The 17,250-nt window shown below is 33.4% G+C and overlaps 1 protein-coding gene across 4 annotated transcripts; it reads right to left on the reverse strand.

Moving 5' to 3' along the window:
• Positions 1 to 1,126: 1,126 nt before the first annotated feature.
• LOC146925463 (E3 ubiquitin ligase PQT3-like) lies at positions 1,127 to 8,156 on the reverse strand. Of its 4 annotated transcripts, none has more exons than XM_085710385.1 (15): positions 7,940 to 8,156; positions 7,458 to 7,634; positions 6,576 to 6,672; positions 6,298 to 6,379; positions 6,042 to 6,208; positions 5,362 to 5,441; positions 5,184 to 5,240; positions 4,925 to 5,081; positions 4,700 to 4,848; positions 4,344 to 4,508; positions 3,951 to 4,250; positions 3,825 to 3,866; positions 3,450 to 3,696; positions 3,143 to 3,218; positions 1,127 to 1,510 (listed from the first exon to the last, which is right to left on the reverse strand). In XM_085710385.1, the coding sequence occupies exons 2-15, from the start codon at positions 7,621 to 7,623 to the stop codon at positions 1,295 to 1,297; spliced, it is 2,001 nt and encodes a 666-aa protein (XP_085566511.1). In that variant the 5' UTR covers positions 7,624 to 7,634; positions 7,940 to 8,156; the 3' UTR covers positions 1,127 to 1,294. The 4 variants fall into 4 exon arrangements, with proteins under 4 accessions (XP_085566511.1, XP_085566510.1, XP_085566509.1 ...); XM_085710384.1 differs by having other exon boundaries at positions 1,127 to 1,513; XM_085710383.1 differs by lacking the exon at positions 1,127 to 1,510 and having other exon boundaries at positions 2,388 to 3,218.
• Between the last annotated feature and the right edge of the window lie 9,094 nt (positions 8,157 to 17,250).

The raw sequence follows: 17,250 nt of genomic DNA on the forward strand, positions 1-17,250 counted from the left end.
CAATTACAAGTTATTGAAATTTTACCAATTACCAAACAACAAATGTGAATAGTTCTCGAATAAAAGCACAATCAACCCCCTATCTTAAACAAAATGAAACTACTAATAGCCTACTACACCAACTTAAAACGAGATGAAAATATTATAATATTCCAGCACTAATAGACGAATAAGCTTTTTGAGTGTAAACTTGTGATGAGAGCTGCTCCAGGTTTTAGAGAGTCCAACCTTCTCTGAAGGTGTAGACTTTTAGATCTAGAGCAATGATTCATTGAGCATTTATATTTTATTCATCGAAATCAGCTATACTTTCCTTCATATGAGAGTTAGTATGGTGGAAGAGAGGTCGGAAGAAATTATGTAACTTTTTGCAAAGGGTGTGAGTTTTGGTCTCATCTCAAGGTGAATGTATTCTCTTGACAGCTGCTCCACGAAAGGATTTCAACTAGACATATTCTCTTTCTAGAGCATTATAGTTGATTCTGATGATATTTTTTGTGTTTTCTATAATGAGCTTTTTAGAGTCAATTTATCTTCTTTTTGTTAGATGTCCTTTTTTAGGTCCGGTTTTGTATCATGTGTATTATACAAAAAACTATGTTTGTAGAATATTCCAACAATTCATATTTATTAGTTTCCACCAGAAAAATATATTCACTAGCCTAATACTCTACCTCTGGTATGATTGTGCTAAATTAATCTAAAGGATTTCAATAGTGATCTCTAAGTAATGATATGATAAATTAATCTAAAGGATTTTAATAGTTGTTTATGTGGTTCACCGTTGAAGGACTTATTAAATACCTCACCATTTTAAAAGTATTATTTAAAATAGAAATTGTTTTAAATTCTCAAAAATCATATGGAAAAAGTACATATTTAAAATTTATGTGGACTCAAGTTTTATGAGTTCTCTGGAAATAAAAAAAAAATGTTTTGTACCGAGTCTCAACTCTAAACTACTAATTTAAGTTAGACTTTAAAATTTTATTTTTAAAAATTTCTCTTCAAATTTTAGATAGGTTGATTCAATTATGCATATAATTTATATATTCTTGTAAAATTTAAATCATAAAATATGAAGGAGTGATGGACAGAAATAGAAAAAGGAAGAGACGAATTTAAATTAAAAAAAGTAAACTTTTCATTGAATTGAAGAAACATAAAATTACAATGTCGATTGTATCCAAAAAAAAAAAAACAAATTACATTGGCAAAATAATTGAAATATGCCATCAAATCAAATTTCCCTAAAAATTCTTCCAACGGTACAGTTGTTGTTGTAGTTCTTCACCTATGCTGCCACCAACTCATACCTCGGCCGTCTCCTTTTGAAATGTCGATCATCGTCGTCGCTGTCTTCGTTTTTTCTCACTTCGTAATAACCGTTTGATGTTGCAGAAGAACGTGGTCGTTTGCATTGGAGTTTGCATGAACTTGGTCGCTCTTCTTGCATAGGTCGATCTGGAGATGGTCGTTTATGATGCAAATTGGGATAGCCATTTGATGACTTCTGCAAAAACCCATTTGGCACATTTGTTATTCTGACCCATCATGAAATTAATTCAAAAACAATAATATATATACTCTGGCAAAAAAAAAGGAATATTTAACATATTCTAAAAGCAACTTTAAAATCACCAATTTAGATAGTTTGTTGTACATTACTAGTTTTTACTATTTTATTATTCATGTGTTTTAACATGAATAGTTTATGGTATCATTTTGACTTTAAATATATTACAATATTTGAAATAACTCATTTAGAAATCATAGTACACCAAATCATTAGATAATCACATTGTCGCACACACACACACAAAAAAAAAAAAAAAAAAAAAAAAAAAAAAAAAAAACTCATGGGTTGCTACATTTGGTTTACTTAGTTTAACCGTTAACAAGGGCCAAGCCGCAAACGTCACACATCCAACCTCATGACACTAAAATTTGATTGGAGAAAACTAATGATGGAAAATAGTTAAGTTGAGTGTAAGAAACCAAAAACGTCGTAATTAGATGACATATGGAAGGAATCAATTATGGTACAAAAAGATGGTGGAATAAAGAAATGTAATATGGCATTGGGACTTCGGTCTCGTTTGGTTTAGGCTAATTTTAAGCTTTTGCAAAACTACTTACGTAAATAAATAAGTTTTTATTCATGCATTATTTATAAGTTTGTAAATGTAGTTTACACAAAAATAGTTTATGAAGATACAATTTTCGTTAGTGAAGACTTAAGAATAATACATAAAAACTTATTTATTTGCGTAAGTTATTTTCCCTAAACTCAAAGTAAGCCTAATCCAAAAAAGCCGTTGGGAGTTTTTAGAAATCACCAGTTTAATACCACTTTTCTCCAATCAATAGGAATCATGATTATTAACTTTTTTTTTTTGGTTACAGAATACACATATTTTTATTAACTTGTGAGATAACTTCTCTTTTAAAAATAAAAAAGACATTCTATACTAACATTAATAGAAAATTTGTTATCGATCGAAAGCATAGTACTGGCCATGGCAACCCCAAATTTGCAGCATAAAAAGATTTAAACTTAGGATTCCCACTTGTCAGACAAGTAATATCAAGTTATCCAAAATCAGTGAAAATTGATTACCATCCGGACCATATACAGAAAAACAAACCATTCGATGAATCAATTAAAACTTCAACAGTTAACCCAATTACAATACAAAGACAAAATGCTTCAAATCATGTCCATAAACCATGTTTTGAATAAATGGTCACGAGAGAGATTTTGAAACGGAGAATCAAGATTTTATAACAGCACTGCACCATTATCATATGCAGCAATGCAGTTATCCAATATTTCATCATCAACGTTTTCTTTTACCCACTTTTAACCATTAGTTTCTGTTGACCATAAAATAGGTGAGACACGACGGAATAGCTCCCTCAACCATTTCGTAAACAACCACACAATATAACTTGATAGATAAATACTATTATAGATAAATGAAGCCAAAAGAAATAACTTCCAAAGACTACTATAATTAAATACAAAAAAATAACAAATGGGATTATCTACTATAATGATGTTCTTTTGCATGCCTGAGGTTTTTGGACAAACGTTTGGTAGAAAACATACAGAAAATAATAAACGAGAGAAAGTGCATACTGTTTTTGGTTTCAAGGAAGAAACATCTCCAACATTGCTCACATCTCTACCAAATTCTCGATCTTTGGATAAGTTCCTGTTCCATGTAGGAATTAAACTCATTAAAAGCAATAAGACAATAAACTCGGATGAGTCTCAAGCACTGCATATTTCACATGCAAAAAGAATAACGATAACATCCATCATCCTGTGTGTGTGTGTGTGTCAGAGAGAGAGAGAGAGAGAGAGAGAGAGAGAGAGAGAGAGAGAGAGAGAGAGAGAGAGAGGGGGAGGGGATGCAATAGTAGGGGAAAGGCTGACGTCATACCTATGAGGTGGATGAACAGGCATCACGTAACCTTGCATGCCAAATGGGTCTTGAGGCAGACCACCTGCAAATGGCATGTCAAAGGGGCCTATACCATAACCCATCATTGGCATTGGAGCAGCATATGGTCCCATAAATCCATCCATACAAGGTTGCATGACATTCCAGTATGAATTATAGCTAAGAGACATCGGTGGCATCATATAGTTCTCACCCCCAAGGTCATGTGGGGTTTTCCATTGTAAATCTGCATGATAAATAAAGATTGTTCAATGTTATTACTTGACTAAAAACCAATGTATTTCCCTGGTTCACTAAATGTTCCAGCATTATGTAAGGCAGAACTAGAAAGAAAAAAAAAAACAGAATATTTACCATTTGCAGGCATACAGACTTTCTTCTTTTTCTTCTTCTTTCCTGCAAAGTTAATAAATAAAATGACAAATGCCCTCAACAGAAAATCGACAAAGAATGCATAGTTATATACACATTCTACATTACCTCCGTCTGTGGGGACCAACTTTTGCTGCACTTCTTCCTCAACCAGTTTAGCACTCCCTTGGGAGGTTGGTTCCTTCACACTCATAGACTCATGAGTAGCTTCAGATACAACTGCAGCTCTAGCGATCTGTACTTGCTCTGATACCTGCTGCGTAGCAGAGACCTCCTTTTTCTCGGCAGCTATTTCCTGTATATTTGTCATTCCTTCATTAACTTGTGAAACCTTTGGTTCTCCCTTGGAGGTAGCAGATGAAGTTGGAGATGGTATCTTGGGCTGTGGGCAACGAGAAGACTCCATATCTGGAAAATAAAATCAAACAAAAAAAAATATCTTGACAAACCGATAGCTAATAATAGTGCAAGTAAGATCCAAATCATGATTGTTTCAATCACCTTGAACTTGATAAGTGCTCCTCGATTTTTCAGTACTGCTATTGCCAGACTCCAATATCCGATTGATGGCATCTCTAAGCGTCTTATTTGGTATAAGATCATCTGCAAGAATATTTGTTGCAAGACATACACATGCAGACTTTGACATAATATAGTCCCTAATACCTGAAAAGATTTTTAAGAATGATTCAGTATAAAATAAAAATTATAAACAATATATCGTTCAAGGAAAAGTTGCCGAGAAGCAAAACATCTAAGATGTTCAATACTTGCATAATGAAAAAAAGGAACTTTAAAGACACGCCAGTATATTACTCAAATTCTGAAATATTTTTTACAGAAGCATGAAAACTTACATTTGTCACAGAAGCTTTTAAAACAACACTTGCTTGACAATACAGCATCTTTCATGACATTATTGCACAAGGGGCAGTGGAGCTCAGGTGGTAGATCACCAACTGAACGTTTGGATGACAACCCTTCCATTTCTTTATCAAACGCAGCCCTGTTTGCAAGGAAAACATGAAACTCAATTTCATGTCATCATATAACAGAACAGACAAGAATCAAGATGTACTCACTCATTTGGCTTCAAAACAGCTACTGAACCATTTTGTAGAGCATAGGAACCTTGTGGATTTACCATCAGCATAGATCTAGGAATACCAGTAGGTTGCCTGAGTTTTTTGATGTCAAAAGTTGCATCACCATTTGTAGGGCAATGCTGAATGAAATGTCCTTAATAAATGTAACAAAAGACAAGTTAGCTAAATTAACTGACACAGGTAACCAGCATTCTATAAACAGAATGGGTTATAAAGTTGAGAAATATGAACATACCAGGCACCTTGCATCTATGACATACATAGCCTTCTGGAGGTGTTTTCCGCTCCAACCCTGCCAGACCCCAACAAGTATATAGGCATCAGTCTATTAACTGTTAATATTTGTATTCAAAAAAGAAAATCACCCATAAATGTATAATAAAATAGAGATGGAGATAGAGAAAGAAACTCACCAAAACCACGTCCACCCCCAGTTCTTCCACCACCCACGCCCCTTCGAAAACCTCTACCAGCGCCAAATTCTGAACCTTGTCTGCATACAGGAAAAAGGTGTCAACATAAAACATCAAAAAGCCCAGAACTCAGAGGCTTTAATGGAAAGAAAATCATATTTGACGTGTGGAATTCAATCTTCATTGGGAATGAGGTTTTCTTAGACGACTATGTTTGGATTTGATAAAATAAAGGAAATCAGAGTAGAATGTTATTAGTTACCATTGTTTGGATAAAACTCATTTTGTTGCATGAAATGCCTCTTATCCCCACCCCCCAGGAAAAAAATAAGTATATTAATAAAATAAATATGGTTTGTAACAGCATTTGATGGGAAAAATGGAATGAGTGAAGAATGAATTTATAATGATTACATTTAGTTAACATCTCATATAAAGAATATTTTTCTCCATTGCATTATAAAACATCCAAACATATTTTTTAGTAATTTTATCCCATCCCGTCGTTTTGACTTTATCCATTTCACCCATATTAGATATCCATCCACACATAGCATTAGTTTGGTAAGAAGACAATAATTTGAATTTGAATTTTTTTTCTTTATGCATCTATTGATTATACTTGTAATTCATTCTATGCACCAAACAAAACACCAGGAAAAGGAGGATAATCTACTCACTGTTGCCAATCCAATGCAGGAGTATCAACCAAGGCCTTAATCTTACTGTCTTCATCAGCTCTGTTAGTTAGAGACGCATCTGGAATCATGGTGCTTGATTGAACAGGCAGTTGATCAGGTATTGAATATACATCATTGCCAAATTCATGCCAATCCAAATTTTCAGACTGTTCAATGGTCCAAAGTTATCAATTTATTAGGAAATGAATATGAATTGTTTATAAAAAAAATAAATGAAATGAAAAAAGAGACTTACATATTGCATGGAAGATGGATAATCTACCGGTAAGGTACTGTTCTCAGGTTCAGTTTCCACAACCTTACTTTCAACCTCTTGTCTGCAAATAGCAAAATAAAGTTACAACTCAAGAACACACAACATACTTTCTTTCACAAATGAACAATGCAGTTTCTAATTTTGCCAAAGTATGACAAATTGATGACTGCCTATTTAGACAAAGTTACATACACAATGCATGATCGTTGGTAAATAAATCAAACAAGAGTAATGAGATTAAAGGTCTGAGAAAGTACTTTTGTTCAATAACAATCGGTAAACGTGGCAGTCCTGGAACCCGTCGAATTAACACTGACGTATTTTTAGGAATCAACATTTCTTCATCATGATATTCTGAAATTCCAAAAGACAAGCCAACTATAAAACACTGTAAATGTGCTATTTCATGAAGCCTAATATAACCACTATGATACTACAAATTTTACAGCAAAGTTAGGTGCTTCTAATCCACAACTACATTGCAGCCTAACTACATATTCGCAGGTAAATTTTAATGCCTTAATTGTAAGTGTTTTCTTTTTGTTTCTATTATAAGTGTACTCAAATTAAACCTGTTTCAGTTAATGATAGATAGGACTAGTAAAAACTTGTACTTTGAGAGGCATAAGAAAAGACTGCAACTTTATAGTCTAAAGTGTACTTATTGAAAAAGGGAATACTGATGAACTCCCTTCCATCACCGTATGATTTGAAAATTTTAATTATGTTGAAATACATATGCATGAAGACGATAATGCAAAGACGAACACTAGTACACCCCTTCAACAAAAGAACACTCAAAACATCTATAGCACAGACACCTCTAATCAAGGCTGACAGTGTCTGCTACACTATCTGACACCGATTATATTCGATTAATTCATTTTCTCAAAAAATATTGATCTGTGTCCGGTGTCGTGCATCAGATATAAACCCTAATCGAGATTATTAACCTTTCAAACAACTAATGCTGTCGAGGTGTGACTGTCGTGTTAGTGTGCCCAGTGTCCGTGTGCCCATGTCGGTGATTCGTAACTTAAAACTCAGTTTACAAATTAAGCATCAAATATAAACCCTAATCAAGATTATTAACCCTAGCGATGAAAACAGTTAAATTGAAATCGAGATTAAGAACCGACCTTCATTGGTCTGAGCGTTGGTGACCAGAAGGTCAAAATCAGTACCCCTTCCAAAACGCTTGGATACAAATATACTTTGTTTCAAATTACCAACAGATATGAAAGGACCATCCATAGGAATTGAATGGTAATCTTTTGCACTCTTAAATTTATAATACACCGCCATTGTAAATTACTCTATTGAATTAACACAAAAACAATAATCAATAAATCTCTTTAAAATTGGAAAAAAATTACAAAAATATTAAATAATAATAGTGAAACTCAAAACAATTCAATCAGTACAATATATCAAATCTCTATCCTCTATCTTTCTACTTTTTTTTTTCTCTTTCTTTCTAGGTTACGATCGAATAAATCGAACCACCACAACAATGAAAATAAATCTAAAATTCTTCAAGAACGATAAGAAACGGAGTCTTGAATGATCTTGAGAGCATCAACATCAATCGAATCCAAATCCAGCAAAAGCGAAACCCTACCGAATCAGAAACCGCGAGAAGCAACAGCAACGGTTAGGGTTTGGTGATGAAATCGAATCTTGGTGCCTTCGATGACGGAATCGGAGAAAACCCCTCTGTAATCGACAACGGAAGCTTGAAACGTGAATCGCGAATAATCGCTTTTTCTTCTTTCTTGCGGCAAGTAGCTTATGATCAGAAGCGATTTTTTGAATAATCGCAAAGAGAGAATGAGAATGGTTTGCGAGGGTAGGATGTGATATATATACTATATACGAATTACGAGTGGAAAACGGGCCGGGTTAAAAATTCAAGGTGTTTGTGTGGGAATTAAAAAGGTGGAGGGTGTGGGAATTAACCACTACAACTTTTTTCAAAAAAATTGAAAAACCTAAATCATAAATAATTATCAAATTATAAATAAATAATTATTAAATATAAATAAATAGATAAAAATGTAAACTTATAAATAGATAAAAATGTATAAAAATACAATAAAAAAACATAACTTTAGAAACAATATGAAGGAAAAATGTAAACTTAAACTTACAAATGAAATTCCTTTTCAGAGCAGCGAGTGTGTCAATACTTGATATTTATAATTTATTTAAAAGGTTAATTGTTGAAATTGACCTATAATATACACGAAGCCTGAAAAATTACTATGTAATTTAAGATTCTAATTATTTTTGACATTGTAATATACATGAAGTCTAAAAAAGTGATCTAGAGGTTGAATTTTTTCCATAAATATTTAGGACATTAAAATATGGTTTTAATAATATATTCTTCATCTCATTATTCTCCTTATTTTGTTATACTATTTTTTTATAAAGTAATCATAGTTAGTTTTTTTTTTGGTTGAGAGTTGATTAATGCTAATAATTATTTAAAAAAAAAAACCTTTTCTTTTCTTTTCTAAAACTGTTTTTGTTTAAAAAAAAAAAATTAGCATTTGACATATGAAATTGTGTTATTGAGTTTAATTTGAAAAACGTTTTTTTAATGTGTTATGTTCGATGGAATCATAGTTATGTTTTTTTCTAAAACATTTTTAAATATTTTGTTTTGAGAGGGTTTTAAAAGTGTTATTAAGTTTAAATTTTTTATTGCATATTTAAATATTTTTTTGAATTAATTTATATATTAATTTGGAATTTTATTTAATATTTTTAATAAAATATTATGTTTTGTTACATTTTTAATCAATATAAAATTATTTTGATTTTATAAAATAAAAATTTTATTTTATTTAAATATTACTTATGATTTTTGTTTAATAATTAATATTATATAAAATTTTCAAAAAAATAATTTTAAATAGGAAATGTATTTTTTATAAAAAAAAAAAAATACATTACAATTTCACAAGGGTAAGCCCCTCACTTAGGCCCTCACAAAGTTTGCGTTAGAAAGTATTGAAAACTAGTTGATAGGATAAGTGCGTCAGTAGTTGCATCAAAAGTATTGACAGAAGTAAAGACAGGGGTTAAACCAGGGGCTCTGCGAGGGACGCGCCCCTCGCAAGGTTCCCAAGGGGTTAAATTCTTGTTAAATAATTTGTGATGACCTGATTTGCCAGGGATTACTCCCCTGGAAAAACCCCTGTCAAGTAGCGCTGGACAAAGGCCGGTTTCGGTCGGCGGCGGTCCGAAAAATAGGGATTTTCGGTCTACCGTGGGTGGAAAAACCCCAACCATTTCCGACCATCATTGTCGTCGGTTATGTCGGTTTCGGTTTCGCCGGATTGTCGGTTGGTGGGGTGGGTTGGAACGGTTTCAACGGAAAAGAACAACTTAGATAAATTCAAGCTTTTCAACATGCTTCAAACAAAACAGAATTCAAGCTTTTCGTAAATTTTGCGATGAACATGTTCATGTAAAGCGAAAAGTTTGATTGAATCAAATACAACAGATTAAAAACAGCGTTCAACAAATAGATCTGAAAAGTTTGATTGCATTTCCACGCATAACAGAAGAAGAAGAACAGGAACTTAAAAAAAGAAGAAGAAAAAAAACTAAATCTTTCCAAACCAGACAAACAATGAATATTTGATTATAAGACATAGTTTGTGCCAACATTAATGGATTGAAATCCAACAAAAACTATTACAATCAATAAAGAACAAAGATGGAGAACAAATCTCACTTTTGTTAGATCTAGTGGAACAAAAATTATTAGCTTATGGAGGTTAAAGAATAGATGAAGATGACAAAGAGATGGAGTTGAAAACAACCTGATGATTTGGATTGAGACATGAGAGAAGTGAGTGTAGCTGCTGGTGTTTGTAGAGAGGGAGAGGTGATTGAGGAATGAGTTTTGTTCAGAGTGACCTAGTTTCTCAAAACCAAACGTTGCGTTTTGGTAAAACAGCAGTAATAAATATCTGTTGTCGGTCGGATATGGGTTTCGATGGTGCGGTTCACTCTGCCCGAAACCGACCGTATATATCCTCACCAAACCATGTCTCTTGAACTGGCTAAACCGAACCAACCGCTCGACCCGACCCGTCTACATTCGGTCCATCCGGTTCGGCCAGTTTGGGTCGATTATCTTAATTCTGTCCAGCCCTACTGTCAAGTGTCTGTTTTTGGGGATTTATGCTCTTTTGTTAGGGGTTCTGGCAAATTGACAGATTTTTTGTATTGAATTTCATTCTCTAATTTTGTAGGCGTGGTTATGACATCATAGGAACCATCACCATAAAATTTTAGAGTTTTTAAACGACAAAATAATTAAGGCAAAATTACACTTTTAGTCCCTTAACTTAATTTCAGGTAACAATTTGGTCCTTTATCTTTTTTTCATTTCAATTTGGTCCTTTTTGTCCATTTTCATATACATTTTCAAGCTTCAAATCTAATATTCTTATGCAAACATATACAAGGATCATAGATTTGAAGACTAAAAGACCATAAGAAAATAAAATCATGAATTTTAAGCTTAAAAATTCATATGAAAATGGACAAAAAGGACCAAATTGAAATGAAAAAAAGATAAAGGATCAAACTGTTACCTGAAATTAAGTTAAAGGACTAAAAGTGTAATTTTACCGATAATTAATTATGATTATGAAACCCTATATCTTCAAGTTATGTGTACGAGTTTTTAGATGATTGTTATTTTATCGTTTAGACATGTTTTTGGTCTTTTCAAAGCTGCTTGTGTCCAGCGAATTGCGTCCGAGAGACCATGCGATGTAAAATATATGAACAAAATTATAGCCACGCACAAAAATAAATGATTAAAAGTATGCCCGTTATAATATGAGTAAAGATATAGGATTCCACTCACTCTTAATAAAAGGGAAAAATATAATGATAAAGGGAAATCATTGAATGGATGAAAACAAATTTTATCGTCCAAATGTCATTTACTTTTTTATGTGTATAAATACTTTTCGGATCTAATGTACTCCAAATGTCTTGTTTAATGTAACACAATTTATATATGGTATTGTTTTTCTTCTTGGAAATTTATGGTTACTTTGTATGTGATGTAGTAGTTTTGCATCAAACAAGATAAGTATTTGTGTATCGTCTCTACAGGGATTAGTGCGATATCAAGGACAGTTTAACATCAAATATCATTCCAAGTATTAAGAGTACTTGTTTGTTTTAATTGTAACTAGCTAAACTAAATTGCAAAAATAAAAGTTGAGATAAATAAGGCTTGAAACTTGTTAGGAGTAGAGTTCCTTAACCAAGCGTCACACATAACCAAATGATCCATATGCATTCTAGCTTTATAACCAAAATTATCACAATCATTTCTACAATATCCTTCGTGTCCAAAGCGATATCATTAATTCTAAGGTAGCGTTTAAACATTCGTGTCCAAATCCTTTAAACGATCACAAAGACGATCGGATAACTTAATCGACCATGTCCAGCCTGACTAAATGTCCGAAAGCATTAAACTCTTGATTAAAAGTGATTATCAAAGGTTACCAAAGATGTCAAGTAAGTTAACCTAAGATAGATTGTTACTCTGGGTCTAGATTCAAGAGTTCGTGTCCAAATCATCTTGAATCTCATTGAAAGTATTAAGAACAAGAATAACAACAATATTGAATATAAAATTGCTAGAACCATATATTTAGAGATCAAAAGATTACATGTTTAGCAAAGATCAAGTACCTCTTACCCCAATAAAGGATATTTAGTTATTCATTGCCATTGAAGCCTTGCAAGGATGGATTGAAGAGGAAGGTCCATTACACTTTGCGATGTCTCAACAAAGGAAGAAAGAATCCACCTTCTACCACTCTTACTCTATATACTCTAGCCCTATTTCTCTCTCTAAGAGATATTACAAATGAAAAACTAGGAAGAAAACTAATATCTAAGATAATTAAGAAGATATTTCCTAAGATAATATCTTCAAGGAATAACAAGTGGTTATTTAAAGACTTCTGCCCTGCTTGAACTCGCAGCTGCGAGCTACACCATTCGCAATTGCGAGTTGATTCTCTGGACCAATCAGATTGAGCCACGTCACTTCTGGGAAGCTTAGGCCGCCCTAACTCGCAACTGCGAGCTAATGAACTCGCAACTACGAGTTACTTGCAACTGGCACTCGCAATTGCGAGTTGAGTGCGAGCACACACTGCCTCCTGGATCAGCTTCTGCCATTTTGTACTTTTTCATGATTTTTCATCTTTGATCAGTGTCTTGGGGTAAATTCCTGCATAAAAGGATAGAGTAAGATATATAAAGCGTAATAAGGCATTTAACGCTTATTTCTCGGCTTTTCCTTCAATAACTTGCAAAGCAAGTAACAAAAAGTGCTTAAAATATAACATGAAATTAACACTTCTTGGCATTTATCAGTATGCACACTCAATTGTCTCTCAATAATATCATAGTATGGATAACGTAAGGGCACTTGTTAAGAAGTCTAAAAAATGAAGTTGATCATGGTGCATTCAACACCTTAAAATTATAGATATTGATTTTTTTTTACCTAGAATTTATCACTTATTTCCTTCTTTGACTTCTTAATAGGTGTTTTAAGGACACTTGTCAGCCTTTTCGACCTTCTATTTTTGTTACTTAAAAATTGAGTTAAAAAAATCACAGCAGCATGCCATGATAGTATATAGAGTATTTTGATAAGAAGAAGCATTTACTTCTATAGAACTCACATGGATGAAGAGTTTGTTATGCTAAGTATAACTAATTGTGTCTGCTAGTGGACCTTTATTACTCAAATTATTTGATTTGAGTATCATATAAAGTCATTACAATGTAGAAATGCTTATAAAAAATTACAATGTAGAAATAACTTGTGAAGCTTGAAAGTCTAAAGAGCAACATGTCTTTATTTGAATTTCATTACATTACAAAAAAAAAAAAAGCACAGCATTTGTGCTTTTGTTTCTTCTTTTATGTTGCTAATTAGCTAATAAACTGAAAGCATACCAGAACAGCAGGTAGAGTTTGATATACACAAAAATGGTTACTATGTATGGATAGAACTTAGAAGTGTTCGCGAAATAATCTAAGTTGGCCTATGTATTTCTTTGCTGCTTCATGCTTGCTGTAATTGTTTCAATTCTGACAGAATGTACAACAATGGCTCGAAGGATAAATTTGAGAAAACAATATCAATTGGCAAGAAATGGTTTGTGACAGACCTCCTAACATATAGGAAATTTGTTATTGTACTTATCTCTACTTCTATTTCTTATTTGTACACGCTAAGATCCTCGTATATCATTGTGCTGCATACAAACCAAGATTTACAGGCATAAGGCAACAGTTGTATTATACATTGGTGTCGAAGAAAATATCGTAGTGAAATACCTTTTTTAAAACCATGTTATGAACTTATGATGACAATAATGTTTCTCCCATATAACCATTGTGTGCAACATTTTAACTTTATTTTTCATGTTGTCAGGGTGCTTTCACGCTGTATGGTCCACACAAACTAAGTGTGTTTATTCGGGAATTAAAGAAGCTTGTTCACGGTCTCATCAGTGGCCAGCCTGTAGATTCAGGCCTGCAACCCCTCGACCTCCTGGACAAGTACACATGCTTACTGACATTAATAGTGATGAATAGAAAACCTCTTGGGTGTAAAATTTATCAAAAAACTGCCGTTATAAAAAAGAAACACAAATTGTATACCTTCTTTTTTTTTTTTTTTTTTTTTTTTTTTTTTTTTTGGTACAAAATTGTATACCTTCTGAAAATACAGTTTTGGATAAATTATATCGTCTATAAATACAAACATATGTTCGTTTCTTATCATTTACCTAATATATCCCGTCAAAAAGTTCGTTTACTTGATATAAGCGCATAACCTTAAATGACAAATAATATGATATCATATGCAAAGAGTATTTAACTTATTATCCTACAAACACTGCTATGATATATCACCGTTATGCACGTTGATAACTGTAATTTGTCGACAAAATTAATGTAGTTCTTTTGAAATAGAAGAGTGTATTTAGGATGAAGGGAAAAATCTGTTCAATATCTTAGGAAATGCATAGAACTTGTCACTTCTGATTCCTGATTGAAGTTCATGTATTTTCCCACCAGTGTCCCCCCACTGTCATGGCGAGTTGAGGTGTGTGCACGAATCGTAGTGGCATCCAAGAAGTAAGCAACTATAATTTCCACAGTTGCTGGATATGAGAAAATCACTTGCACTATATTATTGAACTGCATATTATAAGGAACACGGCCAATACGAGGTGGATCCGGTACGAACAGGGCCATACTCATATAGTGCGAGATATTTGTTGAAATATTGTAGAACAGATAGACTAATGAAGAGAGAAAATCTGACAATGAACATTGATATGTAGCTGTTTAGATTGCAAAACTGAAGAAAACCAAATCCAACGAAGGAAGACCAATCTCAACACAATCTGCCAACTACAGAAATCAATGAATTTAAAGAGTGATCATTAGATGAAAGATATTAAGCACGAGTAGACGTAAACAAATGTTTACTTTTGGATTTCATGGGGAGTAATCCAAACCGTCACAAGAATATTGGGAGCACGAGTCATTGCTGCTTTTAAAATAATAACAACCCAATGGTTGCAAGAAGCTTTGACCTCAAATCTTACACTGATTTTATTCCTAAAAAGTTTACTTTTGATACTTGGGACATGAGAGTCGAGCATGACATTGATGGCGATTTTATAAAGCTTTATAACTCTGTTAAGGTTCTGGTTAACATTGACTTCGTTAGCCACGTCTTGCAAGTGGATGTCCCCTTCTACAACGAGGGACAGGATGATCGTTGGGCGTGCCTTATATCAAAAAAGTTTACATTCTAAATGGAAGCTTAGGTTGATTGGCACTAAGAGTTATAGTGTTTTTTCCACCAGGAAACAGAACCACTAACGCTTAGCTCCAATCAAGCTCAGCATCTATCTAGAGTGCAAATTTTATTGATTTAAGGCGTGTCCAACCAGCATCCCATTCATCATTATAGAGGAGGCCACTTGCTAGACATAGTTAACGGGGTCGACGTTAACCGAAACCTTAATAGTGGGAGGGATAAGGCTTCATACAACCTCCATCTAAGTCATGCTCGGATATCATGTCCAAAGAATCAAAAGGTCAACTTCTTGTGAATAAAATGAGCGGAAGACTTATTGTCAAAGCTGTTCGCAACCATTGCATTTTTATTATATTTAAAAGCCAGAATGACTTGCGCTCCAAGCCTTCCTATGTAGGTTGGGTTTATTCCCTAAGAAATTCAACCGAGCGCGTGGGTGGAGTTTTTAAGATTATAGGTGTATTGGAGGGTTGAGTTCAGGGTTGTTAAGTCTACGCATTTTGCGTAGACTTATGTTCTTGTATAGAACATATGTATGGGATGAAAAGGTAGGGTATGAGGAAGGTTGTAAAGATACAGATAGAAGAAGAAGAAGAAATAGAAATTGTGTTGGTGAAGCCACTGGTGTGTTGAAGAGGGAGAAGAGAAAGAGTAACAGAAGAGAATGGGCACATTTAAAGAGGAATGAGAGATTTATTATGAAGATAGAAGTAAGAGATAATTGAAAGGCATACGTTCAAGATAGAAGTAAGAGATGCAGAAAACATATTCAGCTTCTAATATTTAGTTGTAATCATAATATCTCTGTCTAGTTTGACGCTTTGGAGTCTAAGATATCATCTATTATGTAACAAAATATTATTACACATTAACATGGTTCGAGAGTACTTAATGATTTACGTCCTTGCAGAATAGCATCTGTCTTGTACTTCTGTTTTGATTTTGTTGGGGCTGGTAGTGTAAGTTTCAGCTAGTTCTGTTTGATTTAGAAGTCTGCAATCAATTCCTTGGTAGTGTAAGAATTGGTGGAAGTCTCGGTCATAGATGGTGGTATATGGTCAGTGGCGATTGCAGAACTTCGTGTTTTGGTTCTTTGTGGAGTTTCGGACCTGCTACCTGATGTAGCAGCAGCCCTGCATTCTTGTTGCAATAATTAATCTTGGATTTCTTATGCATTTCAAATGGATATAGGAGAACATTTATCAAATTGTTTTGGGCTGACTCAAGGTTTAGAATGGCTTACAAATATTTTGGTGATGTGATTACATTTGACTCAACATAACAAATACATACAAAATGTCTTTTGTTCCGTTCACTAGAGTCTTTTGTTCCGTTCACTAGAGTTAATCATCATCATCATCAACAATTTATTCTTTTGGGATGTGCACTATTATCAGATGAAAATGAAGAGATATTTGTTTGGTTGTTAAGTACTTGGTTAGAAGCAATGGACGAAGGTTTGTCCTAAAACTATTGTCACGGATCAAGAGACTGCTATTAAAATGCAGTGGCAAGGGGTGGTCACGGCAACACGAGAAGAAAAAATATAGTGGAATTGAATCTCCAAATGTAGCATTCTCAAAGCAGCCACAAAAATGGTGGTCACGGCAACACGGCTAAAATAGCTCTTCATCGTAGAAAACGGATCCAACGCATCTACTAACAACAATGTAAAGAAGAAATTAAGTAGAAGATATAAATATAGTGGTCATACTAGAAAGTATCTTTCATTTCCTCTTAATCATCCTCTTAATCATTTTGAATCTTTGTGATCAAAAGGTTTAATGTGAACCTTGCACCAAATAAAAGCAGTTTTATGATCAACTTAATAAATCGGAAAGTTGGTTGTCTACAAAGATCATAAACAAATGTTGTCTTTGACATACAAAAAGAAAGGGAAATACTATCCACCTAAATGCATATAAAGGTTCTAGTGAAATATCATAGTTTCTGGATATGTTTTTTTAGCCAAGTAAGGAAATGGAGCATATGTTGAATAGGACCAAGATCAGTGAAAAATTCTC

This window comes from Medicago sativa, chromosome 5, assembly GCF_051527215.1.
Source record: "Medicago sativa cultivar Bolivia chromosome 5, Bolivia_mono, whole genome shotgun sequence".
Classification (NCBI taxonomy): Eukaryota; Viridiplantae; Streptophyta; class Magnoliopsida; order Fabales; family Fabaceae; genus Medicago; species Medicago sativa.

What these genes read in the sequence shown, in the direction of transcription:
- LOC146925463 (XM_085710383.1), bottom strand. Translation starts at nt 7,623, where the DNA reads ATGGCGGTGTATTATAAATTTAAGAGTGCAAAAGATTACCATTCAATT. An exon ending in CAACGCTCAGACCAATGAAG is followed by an intron (nt 6,673 to 7,457) that starts GTCGGTTCTTAA and finishes TTGGAATTTCAG; the next exon opens with AATATCATGATGAAGAAATG. An exon ending in GAGCACTTATCAAGTTCAAG is followed by an intron (nt 4,251 to 4,343) that starts GTGATTGAAACA and finishes TTTATTTTCCAG; the next exon opens with ATATGGAGTCTTCTCGTTGC.